This window comes from Strix uralensis, chromosome 1 (assembly GCF_047716275.1).
Source record: "Strix uralensis isolate ZFMK-TIS-50842 chromosome 1, bStrUra1, whole genome shotgun sequence".
Taxonomy (NCBI): domain Eukaryota; kingdom Metazoa; phylum Chordata; class Aves; order Strigiformes; family Strigidae; genus Strix; species Strix uralensis.
The window spans coordinates 116,758,277-116,781,625 of NC_133972.1; the positions used below are offsets into that span (position 1 = coordinate 116,758,277).

The following is a 23,349-nucleotide window of genomic DNA, read 5'->3' on the forward strand; positions in this document are numbered from 1 at the left end:
GCCTGATGAAAGTTTGGCAGGACTCCTCCTGTTGAGGGTTTGAAATAAGAATAATTTTCAAATAGAAATTTTGAGGAATGGAAAATGAATGTGATGGTTTGGATGGTTTGGGGTTTCTTTTTTTTTTTTTTTTGTTGGCAAATATGTCTCTTTGAGGACTGTTTTCAGAGATACAGGAGACCTCCAATTTAAGGCTCTTTCCTTGCAAAAACTGTTCATTTTTTGCATTTCAACAGTCTGAGTGAAAAAATCATATAATCTTCCAGAGTGTAGCTTGTTTGTAAATTGAAGTTAACTTCACAGTTAAAGTTATGCTATTTACTAGTAACTGAATGCATTAATCACTATTTGAAAACTGTCATGGAAAAATACTGTTGAATCTTTTTTGGCAGTAAGAGTGGTGAAAATGCTGCACAGATTAGGATCTAGTTGAATGGTTGTGAAGTCTGGAGCAGTCTGCATCTATGTTAAGAAGCAGAAGCTGAAATAATTTTACAAGTGTTCACCTATTTACCAGATAAGCACTTAATACTGCTTGCAGTAATATTCTATTACTTCTTACAGGGATGTTCTTTTTTTCTCCCAGTCAAATGCAGAAAGTGTGACCCTTAGGCTACATTTAAGAGATTCTGCTTTTTCAGTCATGTCAGCTGAAGAGAAGAGAAATTTCTGCTTCCAGCCAGTATAAGTAGACTGGCTTGCATAGGCCATACAAAAGCGAATTCATTTCAGGCTTGATAGATGCAAGTAGAGTGCATGTTTCTTGGGTCAATACTGTTAATGCTGGCCTCTTCAGAAGTGTAGGAAATTCCTGATGAAGGGGGTCCATAAGTCAGTGCCAACAGCTCAGGGAAATCTGCTAAGTGGACTCAAGGTACAGAGGTGTATGGAATGGTATGGTTAATAATTACCATAATGCAGTATATATTAAAATGTTGTAAGTCAATTAGTACTTTGCACCTGTCTGGAATACTGTCTGCGGTGCATTTGAGCTGGTGTGAGACTTAAACTACTTACCATTCCACCTTCCTTCCCCAGCATGTGGAATCATGACAGTAGTATTGTTTTTTAAAATGCTGGTATGAGTGGGAATAAATAATCCAGTTTAAAATGTTCCCTGTATTTTTATAACAAAACAAAAATTGAATTATGATTTGCTCTGACAGCAGTAGTAGATTTTGATAGTACCGTAAATGAAATAAGGAAAGTTTCCGGAGTGAGTGCTTTTCCTTGAAGAACAGCTTTCATGGAAGTTTCTGAAGGAAGATCTATCAAAGGGGCTTGTGAGATAAGCTTCTAGCTATTCCTTTTAGAAATCCAAATTTTGCCTTACTTATTTTGGTCTGGGCCGATTTATTTGTTTTCGTGCTTCAGGACTTGTTTAGGACTTCTATTAAAAGGATCTTCGTAGGATCTCAGCATTGCTGTGAGGTGTAACAATGAGTACTTTGTGTCTGTGCCACTGAGAGGATCTAATAGACAGTTTGACTCCTGTTCCATTAGACCATAGGAGATGCAAGTCAAGATATTTTAAATTGTCAGTGGTTGCAAACATTGCTGGCCTTCTGTATGCCATTGCATCATTACAGGTTTAAAATTACTACTTTTTTCTGAAGTAGTCATTAAAAAAAAATAGTACATTTTTTTCCAAAAAAGGCAGCACCCTTTTTTCCCCCATCTTGACTACATTTCTTTGAATTAGTCTAGTATCATCCTGTATCATGGAGATACATTGGTTTGGTCATCTGTCACTTGAGTTTCCCAGAAATAGCCCCTAATATTAATAAATCTGCTAATAATTGTAGGAGTATTTAAAAATTTTCTCAGTAAATTTCTTCCATTTATTATTTATAGCAATCACATTAATGTTACCATTTTAAACACAAAAAAACCCCTTATGTGGATCTTGAAGTGAATCAGCCAGAATCATGAGTCCTTTTGAAAGGAAGATATGTGATGCAAAAGCTACCTTTTTAAGTCAGTCTTCTGTTCTTCACTTTGAAGTCAGACACCAGTGCTAAGCATTCAGCTTGCATTGGCAACAGTTCAGACTGAAGGTAAACAGCTTTAACTGTTAGGTCGATGTTCTCTATTCATTCAAAATGTGTTTAACCTTTAGCTTCAAAGGGAAGGTGACCAGTTCAATATGAAAAATTAATCTTTTTTCTGTGCAGGTGAGTCTTCCTTAGTGCCAATGGTTTTGCATGCCATTCAGATTTAACATATGAAGTCAGCATGATCAATCCTCTGTGCAGACATTATGCTAACCAGTTGGTTGAACTTCCTTGGACTTGCCAGGCAATCTGATAAAACAGTCCTTCCAGTTATGGCTACAAATTGCGGGCTTTTCCAAACTATTGCAGTAAATCCTTTCACCACACTGGGTGATGTTCAGCAACTGTTACCTGTAACATACACTCTTAGTGTATGCACAGTCAAGCGAACATGTGCTGTTCTAGTTTTTGAGTACGTGGGGACTCAGAATTGTGTCACACGTTGCCTAGGGTGAGTGCCATTAGGCCCAAAGTCGTAAATTTTAAACTAGCAGTGCGGGTGAAATGCAGCTAAAAAGCCAAGACGAAAAGAGTAAAATTCAGTATCTGTGTGTTTTGAAATTAAAGTTCTGGGTAGTCCCCCTTTGAAATGGATATACTTCTGTGGAATACTTGACTTTCTTGAATATCTTTTTCCAACAGAATATCATCCTGTCAGAATTACTTCACCCTACTTTGATATGAATTATGAATATGAAATGATAAGCTTGCTGCTTTTAGTGAAATGGTACCTTCCTAATATGCTGTGAAATTTCAGTCTTATTTTTTGTAAGCTGTCAAACCACTTACACCAAAGTGTTTTGTCTTTGAGAAAATTGAGATTTCAATTTGATGAAACAATTCAGAAACTGAATTTTTCTGTATTATATAAATTCCAGACTGATGTTTCTGAACTTGGAGGAAATGCAGAAATTAACAAGAGGGACTTACAAAAATATTACAGTAATGCTTCAACTTTAATTTGCTTGAGCGTCATGTTGTTTCTGAACTCTTTGATATCCCAGAAGTATCAGATGAAACAGTAGCTTTTCCCTGGTTTTTGAATTAATGTTGTTTTTTCTCTTGAAATAATTATTTGCTGCTACTTAATTTAAGCCAGCATGTTTTCATGTTCTCTCTATGGCCAAGCATCAGCCATACAATTTAAATAATGAAGCCCGGCATTAAAGACACATCTTTTTAAAAAGGAGTATTGTGAAGGATCCAAATAAAAAGGGCAGGGCCTTCTTGTTGTTAATTCTGTGATGCATATATAATGGAAGTATTATTGAAATGTATGATTTAAAGTAAGGCAAAGAATATGTGGCAATTACTCAAAAAAGTTACTCAAGCTTTTACTTTTATTTGTCCATAGTCTTTTACTTATTCTGAAAACTTTTTTTTCATATTACAGATAAATCGAGCCGTTTACACTGCACAGAAATGGAGGTAAGAAGTATTTTGTGCTCTCTGCTAGTTCTGATTTAGCTCAGCAATTTTTCATGAACTTATAATGTAAATGTGGTGCATTTATAAATGTGGACTTATCATTGCGAAGTTGTATCTTGAAATGTCTGTTGTGTTTATGACTTTCATTAACAGCTGCATGAATGTATCTTAACATAGGATATTTAGTCTTATGTTCAGAAAGAGAGGAAAGAAAGGCCATGTAGTTTTCCAGAAACAAGGTTAGAGATACCTTATGCAGACAATGTAATCTCATTTGATGTTAATTTCTTTAAAATATGTTTGCAGCAGAATATTTTATTTTAGATAATTTCTGTTGGATAAGTTCCCTTGTTATACTTACTTTAGAAAGGACTAGTAGGTTGTGGAATGAAAAAATCCTGAACACAAATCCTGTTAATCTGCTTGATTTATATCTTGACCATTATTTGTGTATCTTTGATACTAAGCTGTGACTAATGTTCTAAGAATGTTCAAACTATCATTTTGTAGATTTGTAGATTTAATCCAAGACTGAAAGGAAAACTAAGTAGAATGTCTTGCTGAACAAGATGTATATAATTTTCATTATATATGATACCATTTTTATTATCATACAGAGTAAATAATACGGTCTACTCCTTAAAAAAACTTTTCCAGCAATAAATACAATTTTAGTGTCCTTTGCAGGGCAGTCTTTTCTCACTGCCTTTGAACCTTCTTTGAAATGTAAAACTGAGTTTTTACTTCAAGTGTTCCATCAGTACCTCGGGCTGAGCCTGGAGATGGGGCAAGCGCATGCATCTTAATTGGTGGGTTGTCTGTTTTCTCATCAATAATATATATGAAGGTGACAAACTGCTGTTACTGAATGGTTTATACATGGATAAACTGTTCATGAAAATGTCTGGTTTAACGACAAAATGAAAGGCCAGCTAATTGAACTACAAATGGTATGATGCTAAGGCCATCCAGATTTTTGCAAGTCTTAATAAAGAAAGGAAACGTCCTTTCAGCAGGATACAGTGTAAGGAGTAATTCCTAACTGATGTAAGTACAGAAATTGGAAGTAGGCACATTTTGTTTCTTCCTGTGGTTCAGTTTAAGCAAATGCATCCTGGTTTTGTATCAGCATTCGTAAAATCTCAGTTCATAAATCTAATACCTTATTTACAAATGATAATTTAGTGTGTCATTTGCTTTGCATACTAAATATTGTTTACAGTTTTGCTTTGCATTTTTTAATGGAAGGTGATGAAAGGCCCCAACACTAAAAATACAGATAATGATAAAACCCTGTTAAAATATTTTTAACAAAATGTAAAATACTTCATTTTGGGAAAGTTAAAAGTCCTTTTGTTTCAAATGAAAATGTCTAGTGAGAGTCAGTTGGATATGTTGTACTTCATCTTCCCTGGGAAAAGAGTTTTTTACTTTTGATCTTTTAAAAATATTTTTTTGTTGATAGTTGGAAAGAAAAGCAGATTAGAATTTCCTAGGAGACAGAGGCTTCATTTTAAATTGTCTCTAATAAGCAGCACAATGACCATTGACTCTTCTGTTTATAATTGTCATTTTGAAGGAGGCTGTGAAGGAGTTAGTGGCTTTTTCCTCCTTCAAAATTCCTTTGGGGCTGCAGCTTTGGACTTAGAGTTGATGATGTTTGTGTTTTTCAGAACTAGGAATTCAGCAGAGACAGCCTGTGTCACTTTTTCGACTCCTGTGGAAAAGAGTGTGGCCTGATTGAATGTCTTAGAATTTGTGTGAAAGTTGAAACTAATAACAATCATAACATTTTTGCAAAACATGTAAACTATCCTGAATTGATACACCATTTATTTCAAGCGAGCAGTGTGAGTGCTGTGTCAAGTTCAGAGTCTAGATGCCATAGCCATAATGGGAAGATGGGAGTAAGGAATAAGGTGATCTTATTTAATCTGCATCTGTCTATGACTCTGTTACGTACACATAATAATAGCGCTCCTTAGGCGTCTCAACCAAGGTGGTGAAGATTATATAAAATATGCCAGCCTCATTTGTAAACATTTAGTACTCCATATTGAAAGTATTCTGTGAATACTAAGTGATTCATATGTAGGAGAGTTTAATTGCTGTGTATTTGAAAAGACCCACCTAACTGAGCACAAGCCTGTTGTGCATGATTAATGCAGTTAACCGGTATGTATGCTAATATAAAGATAGGTGCAACCTCTCCCATTTGTTGAGAAGTCAAAAATTAATTAAATAGCCTGTCCTGAACAATGGTGAATAAATTGTTCAACACCATTCAGCTCATGTCAAATCACAAAAGGAATCAACTGTAGAAATGTTTTTTCTGCAGTTGAAGGGAGACTTCGTGTGCTCTGTATGCAAATTCTATTCATGAGCTATCAGTTATATGTATCTCTAATTATTAAAAATCTTAACATACAGTGAAAATTATAATACTTGTCTATGGAGCTAAAATTGCTTTTTTTTTACCTTTTCATTGGGAACTTGAAATATTGACTATATTTCAGTTAAAAATTTAGGGAGATAAATATATATAGGTTATAAGAATACTGTGCTCACTTTGGTATAAAGAGGAATATACTTGTTAGTTCACTGTATAGATGCAAACAAAATCAACTACCTCTGTCATGCTGATGAAAATGAGAGCATGTATTTAATAGCACAGGATGTTAGAATTTCAAAAGAGGTGTCATAATTTTGCATTAAAAATAATGCCACACCTACATTAAAGTGTGTCACCTGCTCAGAATTCAAGCTGTGTAAAATATGTGTATTTAGCATATACTAATATCGAGGATTCATTTTTTTATCCCTGTTGAGTGTAAACAAAAGTAACATTCTGCTTGAGGGGTAATTGCTGCAGCAAACAATCTTTGTCATGCACAATGATAATCACTTCATTCTACTTCCTGAGCATTAACCTAATGGTGACAAGGGAGAAGAATTGTCAGCACACGGAGGACAGGCGAAAATGTTTTTATGAGAAATAGTAAAATATAACTGAGTGGACTTCTATCAAAATAAGTTGTTTTGATTATGCATTGAAAAAATAAAATTCTGTGTGAATGGTTGGTTACAAACCTGGTAATTCTATCAAAGCTTTTGATTTCTTGTGCTGTTAAGAGAACTAACATGAACTCAGGATTGCCTTCTAGAAATCAAAGTAGAATCATGCATCTTTTCTTGTGAGCATCAAGTCGTGCTTGGGCATTATGTGCCAGTTCTGGTAAGTGAAGCGCTCATCCCATGCTGATGGAATTATCTCACAGAGAAGCTGCATGTCCAGCCTTTTAGGGACCTGTTATTTTAGATACCTGAAAGCCCATTATGCTTGTTCACTGATGTAGTGGTTCTGTGGCAGTCAGTCTGACCTCCTGATTTTCCTGAATTATTTCATAGTCACAAAGAAGCAGCTTAACAGACACTTGATTAAATAATAAACACACAAAGAGGTAGAATTCAGGTTTTGATCTTTTGTGTTTTGTGATGGGCTGCTTTTTAAAGAGAAGCTTTGCTTTTTGTAATTTCCATAAGCATTTACAGCACATCAGGAGGAGGTTGATCTTGGAAGAAAATGTTTTTCTGTTGTTTACTTGTTATAAGGTTGGCGCATCGCCCTTTTCATTCAGCAATTTCATTAGGAATACACAGTGAATATTGGGCCGGAGAACTAATAATGTATTTGACTAAGCTGATTCAGTGATAGTCAAATCCTGCCATCTGTCCAGAGTCTAAGAGAATTCAACTGTTCCTTGTAAAGAAAGGCTTTGCAATTTTGCCATGTAGTACAACATGCCCTTAATAATCTACGCGCCCTAAAGTCACACAGGATTTATGATGAAATCTTCATTCCAGTGATGCCACTGGTAAACCTTTCAATCAGTTGGGGAAGAGTCCAGAGGCAGATTTTAGCCTTGGTCTTCTGACAGTTTCAGGTAATGGCTGGTGGAAAACTAGGTCTTGCTTAACTTTGGTCCCCCTGGGGAACATTTTGCCTGTGAAATGCACAAATAACAGAGCATGGAACATTAAGTTAGGTGGTAGTAGTGGTTTTTTGATGTTTTTTTGTTTTGTTTTTTTAAATCTTAAAGCACAAAAATATTCCCTATATAGTTACCCTGTGGTAACTACAGAATTACCCAGTTTTTTCACGATATTAAATGTGAAAGTTTGCAAATATAGTTTATGTGACTCTGAAAGGGATATCAGAGTGTTGGGAGAATAAGGTAACTTGTACAGGTCTTCAGTTTTTGCAGAACCTTTTCTATATGAATACCTATCATATCAATGGCATGCTATTCTCTCTATGGTAGCTATCATATGTACTGATTGATCGTATTAAGTAGCTATAAGGTGCTGGCTTTTTAGTAGAACAGTGCCAGTGGACATGTTTACCTGTCTGTTCAGACCAAAAGATCGGTCATTCAAACTGCAGGGAAAAATTAAGCTTTAGATATTGTTTGCATGCCTACAATTTAATGGCTCTTTGTATGTTGTACTTTGTTGTTGTATGGTCCTTTGTTGTTGTATATAATAAAAGTTTAGAGTATCCATATGAGATGAGAATGCTATGTTTCATACTTTTTTCTTTTTTGCTTGTTATTGCAAATAAATTTTAAGCAACAAAAGTTATAACTACATTTCCGGTCTGCTATATCCCTCAGAGGCTTCTGAGATGATATGACATCGTTTTTCTATGAAGTCTGCTAGTTTTCTGTTAGAGATGCTGTGTTTTCCTGCCTCTTTGCTAAGTACCAAATAGTTAACAGTAAAAACATAATCCAGACAAGGAGTATGCTTTCTGGGGATGAATAGAAATCTGATGTAATGGTGGTTCAGGCAATTGCATGGAGAGAGCTCTTTGTTATTTCTTGGTGGATTTTGCCTAGGGCAATTCTGAAACTGAGGTAAAATACAACCATGGAGTTCAGTAAGTTCAGTTTCAGTGGTAAGTTTGACCTGATAGTGTTGGCTTTTTGATCTCTGGGGGACAAAAACCAACCCAAATCTTCTATTCTTGAATATCTCTATTCACTCAGAAGTCCAACATCCATCATGTAAAAAGTATGCAGAAGATTTACAGGTGATAAGAATAAACTACATAAAATGTAGATTAAATGTCAGATGAAAAGCACATAAAGAAGCTGAATCTCTGAAGGTTTCCTTTTACAGCCATTCTTCCCCTGCACCACTTCAACCCACATAGCATTTACACTTGCAGTGATGAAGATGGGAGTACTGAATCAGTTCAGTGGGTGGTTTGATTTTTGGGAAACCAAGTGAAATCGGACTTTACTACATACTTTTTTAGGAGAGCAAGGAGCACTTTGAGCTGATTAAGTATCTGAATATATATTGCATTCATTTTGTACTGCATTTTTCCTTCCAGATGTACTACTTTTGATATCATAGTTATCTTGCTGCAGAACATGAGTAACTTCCTCTGACTGAAGTGGGTATTAGTGATGTTTTATGAAGAACAAACTTTTTTTTTTTAATGTTATGGTCCTATTAGATTATTAAATCACCTTAAGAGAGAAAATTGCTCAAATAGACATTTTTGTGTGTATGTGTTCCTAATTGAGGTTTAATTTTTCTTATTTCTGGGTGGCTGGATTTAGTAGCTCTCCGACTCTTAACATAAAGGCCCTTGAATATCTAAGCAGCATTATTTCAACTATAGCATTACTGGATTAGGCTAATTGTAACATAGCTAAGATAACCTAATTGCTTGTTTATCAGTTTTGAATTTGGTCAGTGGTCAAAGAAAACAGGAACTCAAGAAAGCCAAACAATTTCACTTCAGCAGTTCAGTTACCAGGTACTGTCTTCCCAATTTATAATTTCAAAGTAAATGTTGTTTTAAATTTAGCCAGAAAGAAAATGAGGCAAGGATTGGAAGGTGAAAATAATGCTATCAGTAAGTTTATTTTCAAAATGTGAAGAGATTTAAAGTGAGAGACATAGTTATTTATGAATGAGTCAAATCCAGAATGCTCCCACCTACTTTGTTTAATGACACCTGTGCTCCTCTTTTTGGTGATAACTTATATTAACACTGAGTCATTCTAACATTCCTGCTTTGAATGTGTCTAGAAATATTGATCTAGTTCATCTAAACCATTCTTGTATGATGTAGATCGTATTTTATCATACAAAATTCTAGTTAGCCACTTTACATGTGTAGAACCCCCAGCAACTTATACTTGGGAAAATAACATTATGAAGGGCTTTTTTTAAATGCAGCTTTAGCTGACCTAATGCAGATGAACATGTAGAATTTTTATGAACGAGTAGACAGTGTAGTTAATCTTTGTTTAGCTTTTAATTTCTCTTGCAGCCTTCTGCTATCTTGTTTCTGTCCTGGGAGCAAGAAGAGCTGCTGTCCTCTGGTTGTGAACATGCAGAAGCTTCAGTTACTGCAACAGAAGGGAGGAGAAATATGGTATCCCCTCGCAGGATTTCCAAAGGCTACTCAGGAAAATACTAAGAGTAAACTTAACTGGAATTTTAGTCAGATACTCATTTTCAGTTGGTTAATAACAGGGCAGGTCATGGTGGCCAGTTCAGAAATTCCCAGTAACACTGTCTCTGAGCATTCAAAAATCATAAGGCTTATTTTAGCATACAGTGAGATCAGTGGAAAACAAACTGTTGAAAATAATGTGGGTTTTTATGTTAGTTCCTAGGTTTTGGTTAATACATGCTCAGATAATTTTTTTTTTTCCCAGTTCTATGACTAAATGTTTTTCATCACATGAACACTAACATGTAGCTTTTTCATCTAAATCACTTGACCTGAGAAGTTGAGATGTTAAAGCAAGATTTGCAGTCGAGTCATGAGAGTGTGCAGCACTGTGTGCTTTCTTTGGCAGAGAGGATACTGAATCAGTCTTGGGGCTCACTGAGGCAAAAAGGAGTTTTTGTTAGTTTTCTTTCTTAGTGTACTTTTCTTTTGTTTGACTTGACACAGTGCAACTCATTTGAGCTTTTGTTCCGAAGTGAACTTTTTAGCAATTGCTAAGTTTCTGTGCTCCCCATGACCTACCAGTGTGAACATTTTCATCTTAAACTGTTTAATTTTGTCTGCCACTTACATGTTTGTAATGTCAATCATGAGAAAACAAAGCAAGCTCCAAGATCTCTCCTTAACGGTGTGAAGGAAGGACTCTAGAAGATGTTCAGTGCTGAACTCTTCGATTATCATTTAGTGTTGCTGTGTGCTGTGGCATGTGAAGTAAAGTACTTATATTTACCAAAAGGAAATACAGAAGGTAAATTAAACATACAGATAAAACAAAGGGGTGACTGAATTCTAAATGTGTATTTCATCATGTCCCCTTCTTCTATTAACCAGTAGTAATTATGAAGCACCTGTAAAGCTTTTAGTACTTCACCCTCAGCAAGAAGTGAGGGTTAAATAATTAACTAGGACAAGGCAAGCTGTTCACACTTAGTAGATTAACTCCTGCTTCCTTTAGGTAGGTGGGGATATTCTGTTAAACTGACAGTTTTTCTCTTCCATGTATTTGTTCCTAACCCTGAAACACCCTTGTCTGAGTCTCCAGTCACCGTTTCTCATCTGTATTGTACCTTTACTTCCAAGCCTCCCTCTCCTGTTTTCTTTCAAAATCTTTTATAGTTCATTCATTAACTTCCTCTATTTCTGTTTCTCCCTAACCAAAAAGTTAATCATCTGCTTTTGTGGGTGTGTGTTACTGCCTCCACTCAACATTTGATGACTCTCAACATTACAGAGATGACTCTCTGCTCCAAATGTGTTCTTTCACAGCTCCCTGCACTTCTGCTTGTTTCTTCTGTTGGTCCTAGTAGATGTTGTACTGCTACCTGAATTCATTATTCCTCTGCTATGTATTTCTCATTGTGTCTTTATCTTTCTCTGTTATCTGGACTTGTGATATTAGCGTTATCTTTGACTCACACTCTTTCCTTTCCTCCAGATGCTTGCCAAATCCTTAATTGCCGTCTGCTAAAGCACCCCTCTCTTCTCTGTTGCCAAGATGATAATTCAGGCTTTGTGTGTTTTTTTGCTGGGTTGCTTTGGCTAATGCAAACTGCCTGCCACCTACTCCTTTCGTGGCAATGATGTAAAATAGTTCTTCAAAGTTTTTTGAAAGACCCTCCTCTGGCTGCATCATAGTTTTGGGGTTGTTATATGTTCCTTTTCTCTTCCCCTCTGGCTTGCACATTCAGACTGTCTTCTTCCTACTATTGTAGGTCTGGAGCAGACACTCACTGCAAAGTAAATAAGTTGCTCCATCTGGTCTCTTCATTTAGGAAGATGTGTCATTCCTTGCGCTGTGTGTTCTGTTTGCTTTGGAGCAAAGCTCTTACAAATGTTTCAGAGAACATAGATGAGAAAAATGTGTGTGTATTCTTCTAAACTATGTATTTCTAAGTCCTTCACCATTTGGTGACTGTGAATTAGTACTTTGATTATATTTTGTAGCATGTCAGATTACATTTGGTTTTCTGAGCATTTGTTTTGCTTCTGTTTGAATATTTGAGTATTTCACTTTTATTCTTGGAATGAAAGCTCCATGCAATTCCTAGGTCTTACAGAAATGTTTTATTTTAGCTGGGCATGGAGAAAATAAATACAGTTGAAACTGCATGAAAACAGTGAAGTAATTGTGGCCTCTGGTCCTTGGCCACCTTTTTGCCTTATTTTCCAAATGGCTGCTCTTGTTTTTATAGCTCTTTGTATTATTTGCTATTGGAGTTGGCTTTAAACCGACAACTAGTAAGGTATGCAGAAAATAGTTCTTTTCTCCCTTCTTCTTTCTCTTTTTATCTGTTTGTACACTAACAGAAATAATGTTCTCAATTCTTGGCCAGAATGTGTTCAGAACATACAGCATTACTTTTTAATAATACTTTTGTCTTTTGCTGTCCAACTTAATGTGCTTGAGAACTTCTGCTATGATTTTATTTAACAAACTTCTTACTGTAATACACTTTCTTCAAGATTTTGCCTTCACTTTTGTCAGCTCTTAGTTAGCTTTTTATTCAGATCTGGTAGACAGAGCTAGTGCTGAGCCTGGCTTTCTTTATGCAGAGTCTGGTGCTTTTATTGCACAGTCTAAAGGACATTTGAACAGTAACACTGCATGCTCATGGAGAGTCAGCTGCATGTTTATGCCTGTAACATTTAAAGCATTGACACTAGGAAAATGTATTGGGAACACAATTTGGTTTTCATGTTTCAGACTCATTACTGGATGTTAAATAAAAAGTTATTCTGAAAAATGAGAGAAAGGGAGAAAATAATGCCGCTGTGATGGAGAGAATGTTACCACTTTAAACTTAGAGGGATAATAGCAAAATTGTTTTTCAGTTTAGAGTAGTTCATTCTCTTACACAAGGCAAATGCTTGTTTAAAAGTTAAGGTGTTTTTAATCCCTGGACACCCAGCTTTCTGGAGTATTTTCTGCTTGCAACTCTGAGATCCTCCAGTTGATTGCTGTGTCTTTTTAGGCTAGTTATATATGGAAATACAGTAGCAGATTTCACAGCTTAAAACCCAGACCAGCAGTAAATGAAGTGTGTGATGAACTTGAGGTTCTATGAGTTGCCTCAGTGACTTAATTATATGGACACTAAAGTAGGCAAGATGAATGTTTGGTGGGAGAACATAAATGCTGTTCTCATTTTAGAGAAAGAAAAATAAGTTTGAAGACATCAGGCAAATTGCCCAGTGTGACATGTGGGCTGCATGGTGGATCCAGCATAGAATCTAGATTATTTAAACTTTGGTCACAAAACCAAAAATCTTTCTTCAGATTTTAAATACTATCCAAAATAACAAGCCTGTAACTTTACTGACAAGAAAATACCAATTCCCTTGAGAGACATTTATCAAGATACTAGGAATTTACTTGCAGGCTAGGCTATCCCTTTTTTTCTGTGTATATTTCTTAAATACTTTAAAATTCTTTAGAAGTAGTAGCCCATTCTCTTTCAAAATAAATCTCTTATCTTTCAGGGTCATACATGTAGATGTTGCCATGCTATTACAAAAGCAGACTTTACTTGCTATTGTTCACTTGCTGGCAGCATATAGACTGAGCTTTGTTCCTACACAGAAGACTAACTTACCCCTAAATTTCCTGTATATGTTTCAAACAGAGAAAGCATTTCAAAACTGATGTAGAATGTTTGGGAAAATTAAAATTAATAGCTTCGTAGAAGAAAAGAGCAACCTTGGGGGGATTTGAAGTAAGAGTCATTTAGGCATGAGAAAAGGGAAACTATGTTAATAGTAAGTGAAAGGGAAATAAGTGTAAAAAACTAATAACTAAAAAAACTAAAACAGAATAAGGAAATCTTTCTTTACTGCAGCATTTGGAAGGCAGTGAAACAAATGACGCGTATTGTCATTAAAATATGGATGAAATAATGTTTATCTTCACAGTTTGGTAATACTCTAGTAATAAGTAGTAGGACAGAGAACTTGAAGAAAAAAGATCTGTTAGAAGTGAGCAACCTAGTGGTCCTAAAAATAGAATTTAATTTCACAACATCTGCTTCAGAGGACTGGTATCATTTTTCAGCAGATGTTTCATGAACAAGGATATAATCATTACAACAAGCTTGAACCTCAGTGTGGATTTACAGTGCAGCACAGCATTTTGGTATTCTTCTAGCATTTCAAATGTCATATGGAAACACAAAGTGTCAAATTAATGAGATTCCAGGCACTTTCCTGTCAGTGGCTCATCCTTTTGTTTTTGAAAAAGACAACTTGTATATGTATGAAGATCTTGGTTCTTCAATCTTACATCTATGTGGGTATCTAGATAGATGGTTCTTACCAGACAGGCACTGCAGCAGATAAACACACACACAGAGTCTTGCATTTCCTATTTTGGCATGGAAACGTGGATGTTATGGATTAATGGACAATTGTACTTGTATTTTTGTTGTGTATAACTAAAAGATACTGTTCACCAAAGGTGGCTGAATTTATGCGACACTGGGGTTTTTGTTTGACATAGCCTATTACAGATTTTATAAAGTGACTGTGAAAGCAAATTTTCAAAAAGGTTTCTGAATAGAAGACAGAAAAGTGTTGATTGCTGTGCTTTTTCCCTCTTTAATGGCTACAGGAACAAAGAACATCAGCTGCTTCAGGCATTATGGTAGTTATAACCTCTGTGGCTTTGATGCAGTGAAACTGAGAATTGTTAGACTTCAAAATAAAAAGCCCTAACATCAGTTATACAGAAACTAACAGAGTATTTATTGTTTTCCTCAAAAATTATGTTTTTATAGTCCCAATCCTATATGCAAAGCAACTACATGTGCAATTACATTTGCAGTGATACATAAATTTGGATGAGAAATGATACTTCATCTCTCAGTGATAGTTCCCATGTTTATTCAGGACCTGGGTTATTGTACACCACAGACATACACGATCAGAGATCTTTACAGTACTCGCCCAAGCTGCTCCGTTGTGGATCCCTGTGATGTGCCGAAGATCTAGTTAAGAGCTTGTCTGTCCTTCTGAATCACCCAGGGCAACAGGAACTGCGTATTGTGGACGTGTTCTTTTCTGAGTGTATGTTTTTATGATTCATTCTGTTGGAATGATCTTGACTCACTTCTACTCTTTTGCATCCCTTTCTCCCTTAAAATAATTATTTTCTAATTACTTTGCCTGTCACCTCTTAGTGCCAGACCTCTTTAGCTCCTCAGTGAATGAAGATCCCAGCCTGCCTTTTTTTCTGCTTTTCTTTAAATTGCTGGTAGACAGCAATCTACCTCCTGAAAACAGCCTCCTCAAAGCATACTTCTTGTCATCCAGTCATGCTCTGAGTATCTCTGCTGCTCTGGACAGATCCAGTAAGCACAGAGTTGTCAGTGGTTTCAAGTCCCACAAAGAGAGGGGGGGAAAAGCCCGTATCTGCAGAATCCCTCCTTGTAAAGGTGACGGGTGGCTTTTTAGACCATGTTGGCCCCATTGATGTTCCAGGCTAATTTCACTGTTGTCCCTGGCTCAACCCACTTTTGCCATGGCCCTAGGGGCTACAAATTGCAGGAGTCCTCAGCATCCTAGTGCAGGATTTCACCTGCAGATCTCATGAGGGTATCCTGAGCAAAAAAACTGAGCAAAAGGAACAGATACAAATGGATACAGCAAATGATTGTCCTCAGCCACAAGTTCTGCTAAATTCGGACTGCCCTAAGCATAGCAACTGCTGCCATTTCACTCTTTCATGACACCTGCAGCTACAGGGGGAGAGGATCCTGAATGTATGGTTGACTCTTACGGAGGCGATGTCCCAATTAATACCTTCTGTCTATTGTATGTCCTTGGCATCTGACCTCCATGACTCCTGCTGCATGGCACCTGCGTCCTCATGACACTGAGGTGGAGAAATAACTCATGCTGCTGCAGTCCATTTTAGACATGTAATTACTACATAATGTCTCTAATTTCTTCAGCTTCATCCATTACAGTGACTGACTTAAGGATGTCTTCCAGGTCAAAAAAAACCAAGCGCTGTCCTTTTGCAGCCTGCAGAGAACACAGTTGGGGCATAAGATGCTAAACAACCTATTTCCTATATCATGAGACACTGAACGATACAACATCCTATTGAATTTTTACCTTTGGCAACATATTTGCTAGTCTTTCTATGAAGTTGGTCTTCCTGTTAACCACAGCGTTGTTTCTGAGGAGACATTGAAGATCCTATGCCAGTGTTCCTATATAGACAATTAACTTCTGTTTTCCTTCTGGATGCACAAAGTTTTATGAGCTTTATTACTTGCTCTGAATGTGAAAAATAGTCTTTTAACATTCACAGGTCTAAGTCCTTCACAGTGTCTCTCAGATTTTTGTCTCCACTGTGGGAGTTGGCCATCCCTATTCAAATCCTTTTGACATGGCTAATGTGTTGTGCCAAGACTGATTTATATTAGCTGTGGTCATCCTGGCTTTGTTGATTTCGATTTTATTTTATCAGAGTCTTAGCTGCATTGGAGTTGATGTTGGGAAGGTTTCCAGCACTGACTTGTTCGGCATGGCCACCAGGAGTTCTGTAACTTCATTAAGCTGCGTGGCGTTGCTGAAAACTCTGGCAACAATGCTGTTTACTAAGGACTGTGCTGGATTCTGGATCCTCCCATGTACGAAGGCCTCTGTGATCTGCTCTTTAATGTAAACGTGCAAGACAGGGCTTGAAATTGGCCAAACTTACAATGCGATTGATTCGTAGAATAACATAGTTAGAAGGGATTTCTGGTCATCTGGGGTGGACCAGATGATCTGCATGCTGAAGACAATGCTAACCTCAAGTTAAATGGGGTTGATAAAGACTTTGTCCAGTCAAGTTCTGATTTCATCCAAGGTCAGAGATCCCATAACCTCTCTGGGAAATCTACTCCCCTGTTTTGCCACTCTCATTGTGAAGAACACATATGCAGATGACAACCCAAACACAGAAAAAAGAAGTTCTTAGCAGTACCTGTAGTTACTTGAAAATGTAATCCACAGGTATGGGTATATTCTTTCTGTCTTCTATTTAATCTACTAGCATTTGTTTTGAATTGCAGGTTGAGAAATACTGAGGGCATGGAGGTTAGTGCTTAGAGCACAGCATTGATATGGCAGCACAACATGAAAGACCAAAGGCATGAGCTTCTTCTCAGAGTACTGTTAAAGCTAGAAATAAACTTTCCAAACTCTAGTGCCCTTCTGTACTGAAACTTTGGGTTACAGATCTTGAGCAACTCAGATCACTGGTAATAAACCTTTTGTTCTTAGTAAAACTTAATATAACTTTTGTCCTTTCAGCACATAACCTTGTACTTGTATGTTTAGAAAATGGTTGACATGGTTTTCATTCTAGTGATTTCACTCCAGTCTTCAATGAGTGATCTTATTTAAACTTTGCAAATCGTTCTAAGGTATTCTTTGTTGTTTTTTTTTTTCTGATACAAAGCTCATGTTTTATCATGCATAGCAAACAAAAACACATACACGTGTTTGTATGTATTTATATTGGTTTTTGTCATGGTGAAATAGCAGAGAAAAAGAAGGCATAGGGGCTACACTGGTGTTTCCTGTTAGCGGAATTGTATTGTTTGGTTTGCACACATGTAAAACAACATCAGGAATTAGCGTGTCGCACATGGAAAAAGTAAAGTGAGACTTGGTAGCTTTTTGTTAAGCTGTGGCAAGTAGATATGTGCTCATTCTGAATATGTAAATATCTGGGGGGAAAAAACAGTTTCCCTTTAAGTGAAATGGTAGTCTGAAGAGTCATAGAGCCTTGTGACTGATCACAAGTTTTAGAAGAGACTTCAAATCACTGAATCTAATGTTACATAAAGTTTGTTGTTACTTAATATTTAAAATACCTAACATATTACCATAATGCAGCCAGTTTCAAATTTAATCGAATGATCTTAAAAAGACTGTTAGGCAACCATTGTCATTAGACAGTTGGATATATTTCATTTTCTGGTTTAGATTGTATCACTTCTTACTTGCAGTGAAGCTGGTGATGAAATGTTTTCCAGACGTATGAGACTGGACAGTTTCTACATAAACTAAGAACTCTTTGTGTATCCTAGATCTTTCTCACTTTGTTGTATGCATCCTTTTTTTTTTTTTTTTTTCCCCCACATGGATGTCTCAAATTTAGATACATGTTTGCCAGTGATTATTTGTATAGACTTTACATACCTGAGATTATTTTCTGTTTCTCATAGAAGGACCTCTGCTCAACAGCAAGCAGCATGTGTTATAGAATATTTGCTCATATATATGCCTATATAGAGAATTCAGTTCTAAAATGAAAAGGCTTCAAGATAAGCAAAGATTTTTATATATTTCCCAGATACTAGTAATGTTTTCTTAGCTGCTCATTTTGTTAAACCAGTCCAAACATATGCTTTTTGGAGCACTTTGGTGATTTGTTAGTTCATGTTGCTGTAATGAAATAGTTTATGTAAAAAAAGACCAAATCCATGTGTGTAAATCAATCCTTTTTATTGCTCCTTGAATACTAGCTGTGTACTTATTCATCTGCATTATCCGCTCCAAGTATTTGATGGAAATAAAGTTTGGTTGTTTACCAGGTTCAGAGAGGAGAGAGAGAGTCCTGAAACACGGGAGTCCTGAAATATTTTAATAGCTTGGGACGCCCACGCTGACCTCGCCCACGGAGATGAGGTGTCAGAGATGGTGCAGGGAGGTTTCAGGGAGGAGGCAGCAGCGTTGCCCTGGCTGCACAGACTACTGGCTGACTCACAGAGTGTCACTGGAGCGTAGGATGGTCAGATGGCTGGAAGGAATGAGCCATGATGTTGGCTAAAACAATTTAAAGAGAGTCAGAGGCCCATATGAAGGATAAAGTTTGAACGGGGTGAAGATACTGTTGCTACAGCACCCATGTGTGCGTTGGAGAGGCTCGCGCTACCTGAAATGAGTCTGCCAGGGCAGGAGTCACAGTAGTGTGATACCCAAAACTGATTTGCGGATGTGAAAGTTGTGCGCATGTTTGTTTTCAGTAATTCCTGCAACAGTTGTTGGTATCCTTTCTTCTAAAGGAAGGTCTTGCTTATGTGATACTGTTGATGGATCTAATTGGCATTAGTTTCATAAACAGTATTGAATTAAGAAGGCTATTGTTCTCTCACACAAACCCATCAATGACTTTATTTCAAGTATTTTCCAGGAGATTCCCAAATACAATAGACTTCATTTAATTAAAAAATGAACAACACGGGTTTGTTAGTAGGTCTCATGATCAGTTATGAAACAAGTGTAGTGAGCAAATTGCCAAATTTTCATTCAGGACGATGAAGTTTTTCTCTTCCTGAAGAACATGAGGACCTATTTTGTCTCATAGGTCAAGAAAACTCAAGGTAAGTTCAATGCAGCTCTCTCACAAGCTAACTTTCAAAGTCCATATATATTTTTCAGTATCTGATGTTATGTCTGAACACTGGATTGTTCTTGATCTTGACTTCAGACATCTGATTTTTCAGCAACACTTTATTTTCTAATAGTTGCCACATACTGTTCAATAGAATGCACACTTTTTCCCTAGCGTGTTGGTATTTCCTGGCGCCAAACCACAGGATCCTGTGCCAGGGCCCTGTGCACACCCCCCTGGTAGGGGTGGGCTGCCTGTGCCCAAGGCCAGCTCTGCTGTGGGACAGATATAACCTTGGATCAGGTGGCTGTGAAAACAGCCATGTCAGAGCTGTGAAGAGCCATGAGAAGCCTCGTTTCAGGTGTTCCTCCTTTTTTTCTGAGGAGCAACATTTAAGCTGAGCCTTTGCATTTTGTCTTTTGAGCTATGCTGCAGCTCTTCCTGTGCCCAGCCATGTCCCTGGCTGGACCTGACCCGCTGGCTTGCCTTCTTGGCCAAGCCTCAGACCTGCTTCATCACTGTTGGGACTTCTTTGGTGATTGTGGACTGTGGCTGACCCTGGTTTCTGTCACCAGACCTGCTCTGCTTTTCCTGTTTGGATACCTGGGACTGCGTCCTTGGTCACCGAGGGCACTGTCCCTGCCTCTGTTGTGGTCATCCTCAGCTCCTGACTCACCTTCCCTTGCTGCTTCCTCACGTGGTTTTCTTTGCACATTCAAATACAGGGAAGCATGCTTCCTTTCTCTGATCACAGCATAAAAATACAGACATGTGTGGATGCTGAACCCTGTAGGTGGGGATACATGCACTCCTTTTCTCTCCCTGCAGCCGTGGCAGCCAACACGTGCATGCGAGTACAGGTTTGCAGAACACAGAGTACAAAGGATTTTAAGGTAAAGTTATGAATGATCTGGAAAGGTCAGCTTTAATGCCTTATCCATCTTTAAAGTATCATAGTGGTATATCAAAGTAAATATTGTGTTGTCCTGTTTATGTCCTGGTGCATTACCATGCCCTAACTGCTGACAGGAGTCAGCATGCCCCAGTGTCTGAGAAATTCATCCCAGGTTTGTTGCAGTATTTTGCATCTGCATCCTCTCTCCAGCCAGTGGAGATGCCATGATGACAGGAGCAACATCTGTAGAAGAGCCACCAACCAGCCAGTGGGATGACTGTAGCCTATCCATTTTTCCACCTTCCCGCCCTTGATGTCTGTTTTATGTGGCCATTGTGAACAGGTCACAATATAATTTTAGATTATTACTGGGATCATTGTGCCTGTTTGCTTGAAGGTCGGGGACTTGTTTGTGATTGAGAGAAATTCCTGTGTGGAAAAACAAACATCTCAATTGTTTCATAGCAAATTATATTTGGAGAGAAATGTTCTCACTGAACTCCTGAGAAGAGAAATTATGATGTCTTTATGATGTCTTACTTTATGAGTCAGAAAAGAGTAGGCTTAAACTCCCAGGCCAACAAAAAATAATAAAGAAAATACTAAATCATCTCATCTAATACTGTAAGTACCCCCCACTTACTTTCATTAGCATGTTAACATTATCACACAGTACTGCAAAAAACAGTTTTAAAGCAAACTAATACATTTTGTGTCCTCTCTCTGAAAAGAGGATAGTACATGCAGAGAGGGAACTTCAGTTACTGTAAACAGGAACAGTAAAAGCCTTTCCTAAGTATACATAACAAAGTGAATGCTATGCCCTTTCTCCTCTTGCGACATTTAAACTGGGAGCTGTTTTCAAGGAATGTCAGTTTTGCAACTTCCATAGTGTTAATGTATTAGTCAAAACTAGCCCTACTTTCATACCAAAATAATTTTGGATTCTGCAGAACACAAAGTCATCCTTTGCCCATTTTCATTGCTCTCCAAAGAGGAATGATAACATACTTCACGTATCTGTGGAGCTCTTAAGCTAGAAATATTTATTAGATAGCTTTGCTTATGCTATTATTGCAAACTGGCAAAGGAACAGAATCTTCCTTTTCTAAGTTCCTAAGACAATATTTTAGAAGAGCTCAGCAGAGATGACAGTTGTTTTCTGAACTGTGTGGCTGCTCTATGAATAGAAGAATCCTATGCATTAAAGGAAGAATCTGTTATTTAGTCAGCTGATTATATTAACAAATCTTACAAGGTGAGCATCCCATCATCATCTGATGCCACCTTTTTCACATCTTTCTGCCATTCTGGCTCCTCTAATTAGACGTTGCTATTTTATGAATATAGACTTTCATTAAAAACAAGAGCAGAAAATACCCATATATTACATAAAAAAAGTATTTTTTGGACTAAAGTATCTACAGATTGACTGCACACTGGCTGAGGCTGTGAACCAGGGAGAGTGGTTGGAGTATGAAATGGTGTACAGATATTTTTTGGTAGCTGTGTTGCAAGAGGACCGCTCTTTTTGCCATGACTGAGTACATCCTAATTGACGTAGAGTGGGCAGAAATTCCCCAACCAATAAGTTGTAGTTGAGATTCTCCCATCTTGACGTGACTGATGTATTTGGGCTGCCTTCAAGGCTTAACGGAGCAGAGATTACAATGCTTTGGATTTGAGCATGCAATTTTTCTGGAAACCAAATACTTAGAAAAGTTTCAAAAAAAATTAAAAAAAAAAATCTATGTAGCTGTGATGTGGCCATCTATATATTAATATCTAATATAGAAGGACCACCATTACTGGATAAATGCCTGTTACCTCAGTTGGAAACGTAACTAACTCTTGGCTCACTGATGCCTTGCAATGTAAGAGTTTCAGTGTTTGTGCAGGAGTTTTGGACTCCGAGTCTGTCTTGCCGAAAGATTATGACAGCCATAGTTCCCAAACAGAAAATCAAAATTTAATACTTGTAACCACAGGGAATACTGGGCTCTTAGTTTTGCCTGAGCTATTTCTGAATGCAGGTAACCGTGGTGGCCTACAGCTCCACATTGGGCACACTGCTGTAAACTGGTTTGCCTGCAGCAGCTCTTGGTTAGTGCGACAGATAGTTTTCTGGTGTGAGCTGTAGCTTGCTGGAAATTTTGGTGGTGTGCACGGTGTGGGCATATACTTTGTACACTCAAAGTCAACGCAGAATAGATACACTACTTGCTGTTGAAAAGTGCTCTTAGTTGCAAAACTGGATGTAGAGTCCTTCTCTGATGTAGGGTATGATCGAGGAGTCAAACTTACTATAGTTATGGGAGAAGATATTCAAGGTACTTAGAAGTACCAGGGAGGCAGGGAACAACTGATTTTTATATTTCTAGCAAAACTTGTTTTTCTTTTTTTAATCTTTTTTGATGACTGTGACTTTGCCTGTTGCAGCAGTTCTCCAATATGAGCAAGAAAAAATGAGATGAGATGACTCGCAATTTCATTATTAAATAGTATTATTTCACTGTTACATAATGTTGGTGGGCTACCCTGTGAACGTTAGCAATATCTTTATACAAACTTCATATGATTATGTAAATGTACTTTCCAAAGGAAGATTAGACAGAAGTCACTTTGCAATAGAAGTACTTACATGTGCTAACCTAACAGATGTGCCCAAAACTAATGTCATATCCTACGATAAGTCAAAAATTGTCATACTGTGGATGGCTGGTTGAAGCTGCTTTTTCTTCTGTTAGCAGCAGAACGTGAAAGTGGGAAATCTCACAAGACTGCAGGTCCTACATGAAATTCTGCAAGATAGATAAACTTCTAAGAGAATAATGCCATGCTATAAATACATCGCATCTGCCTTTTAGGAAGAATGGTGAAAATATTTTTTAGGATATTGCCATCTCATCAGAACAATAGAAACATTCTGTTTCTTAGGTCTCATGACATCTTGCATACTCAGTGTGGGAGTCTTTGGTGATTATAGCTGCCTGAAGCTGTTTTAAGCACAGAATCATAAACATGTGGATAGAACGGACTTTTAGAAATC

At 37.3% G+C, this 23,349-nt stretch overlaps 1 protein-coding gene across 3 annotated transcripts in view; it reads left to right on the forward strand.

The window, feature by feature from the left end:
• The window catches only part of SPIRE1 (spire type actin nucleation factor 1), a 134,407-nt gene that overhangs the window by 9,585 nt on the left and 101,473 nt on the right, over positions 1-23,349 (forward strand). For all 3 annotated transcript variants that reach the window (XM_074877972.1, XM_074877988.1, XM_074877981.1), the window contains exon 2: positions 3,448-3,482. In XM_074877972.1, the coding sequence (XP_074734073.1) occupies positions 3,448-3,482 (35 nt within the window). The remainder of the gene's footprint in view (positions 1-3,447; positions 3,483-23,349) is intronic.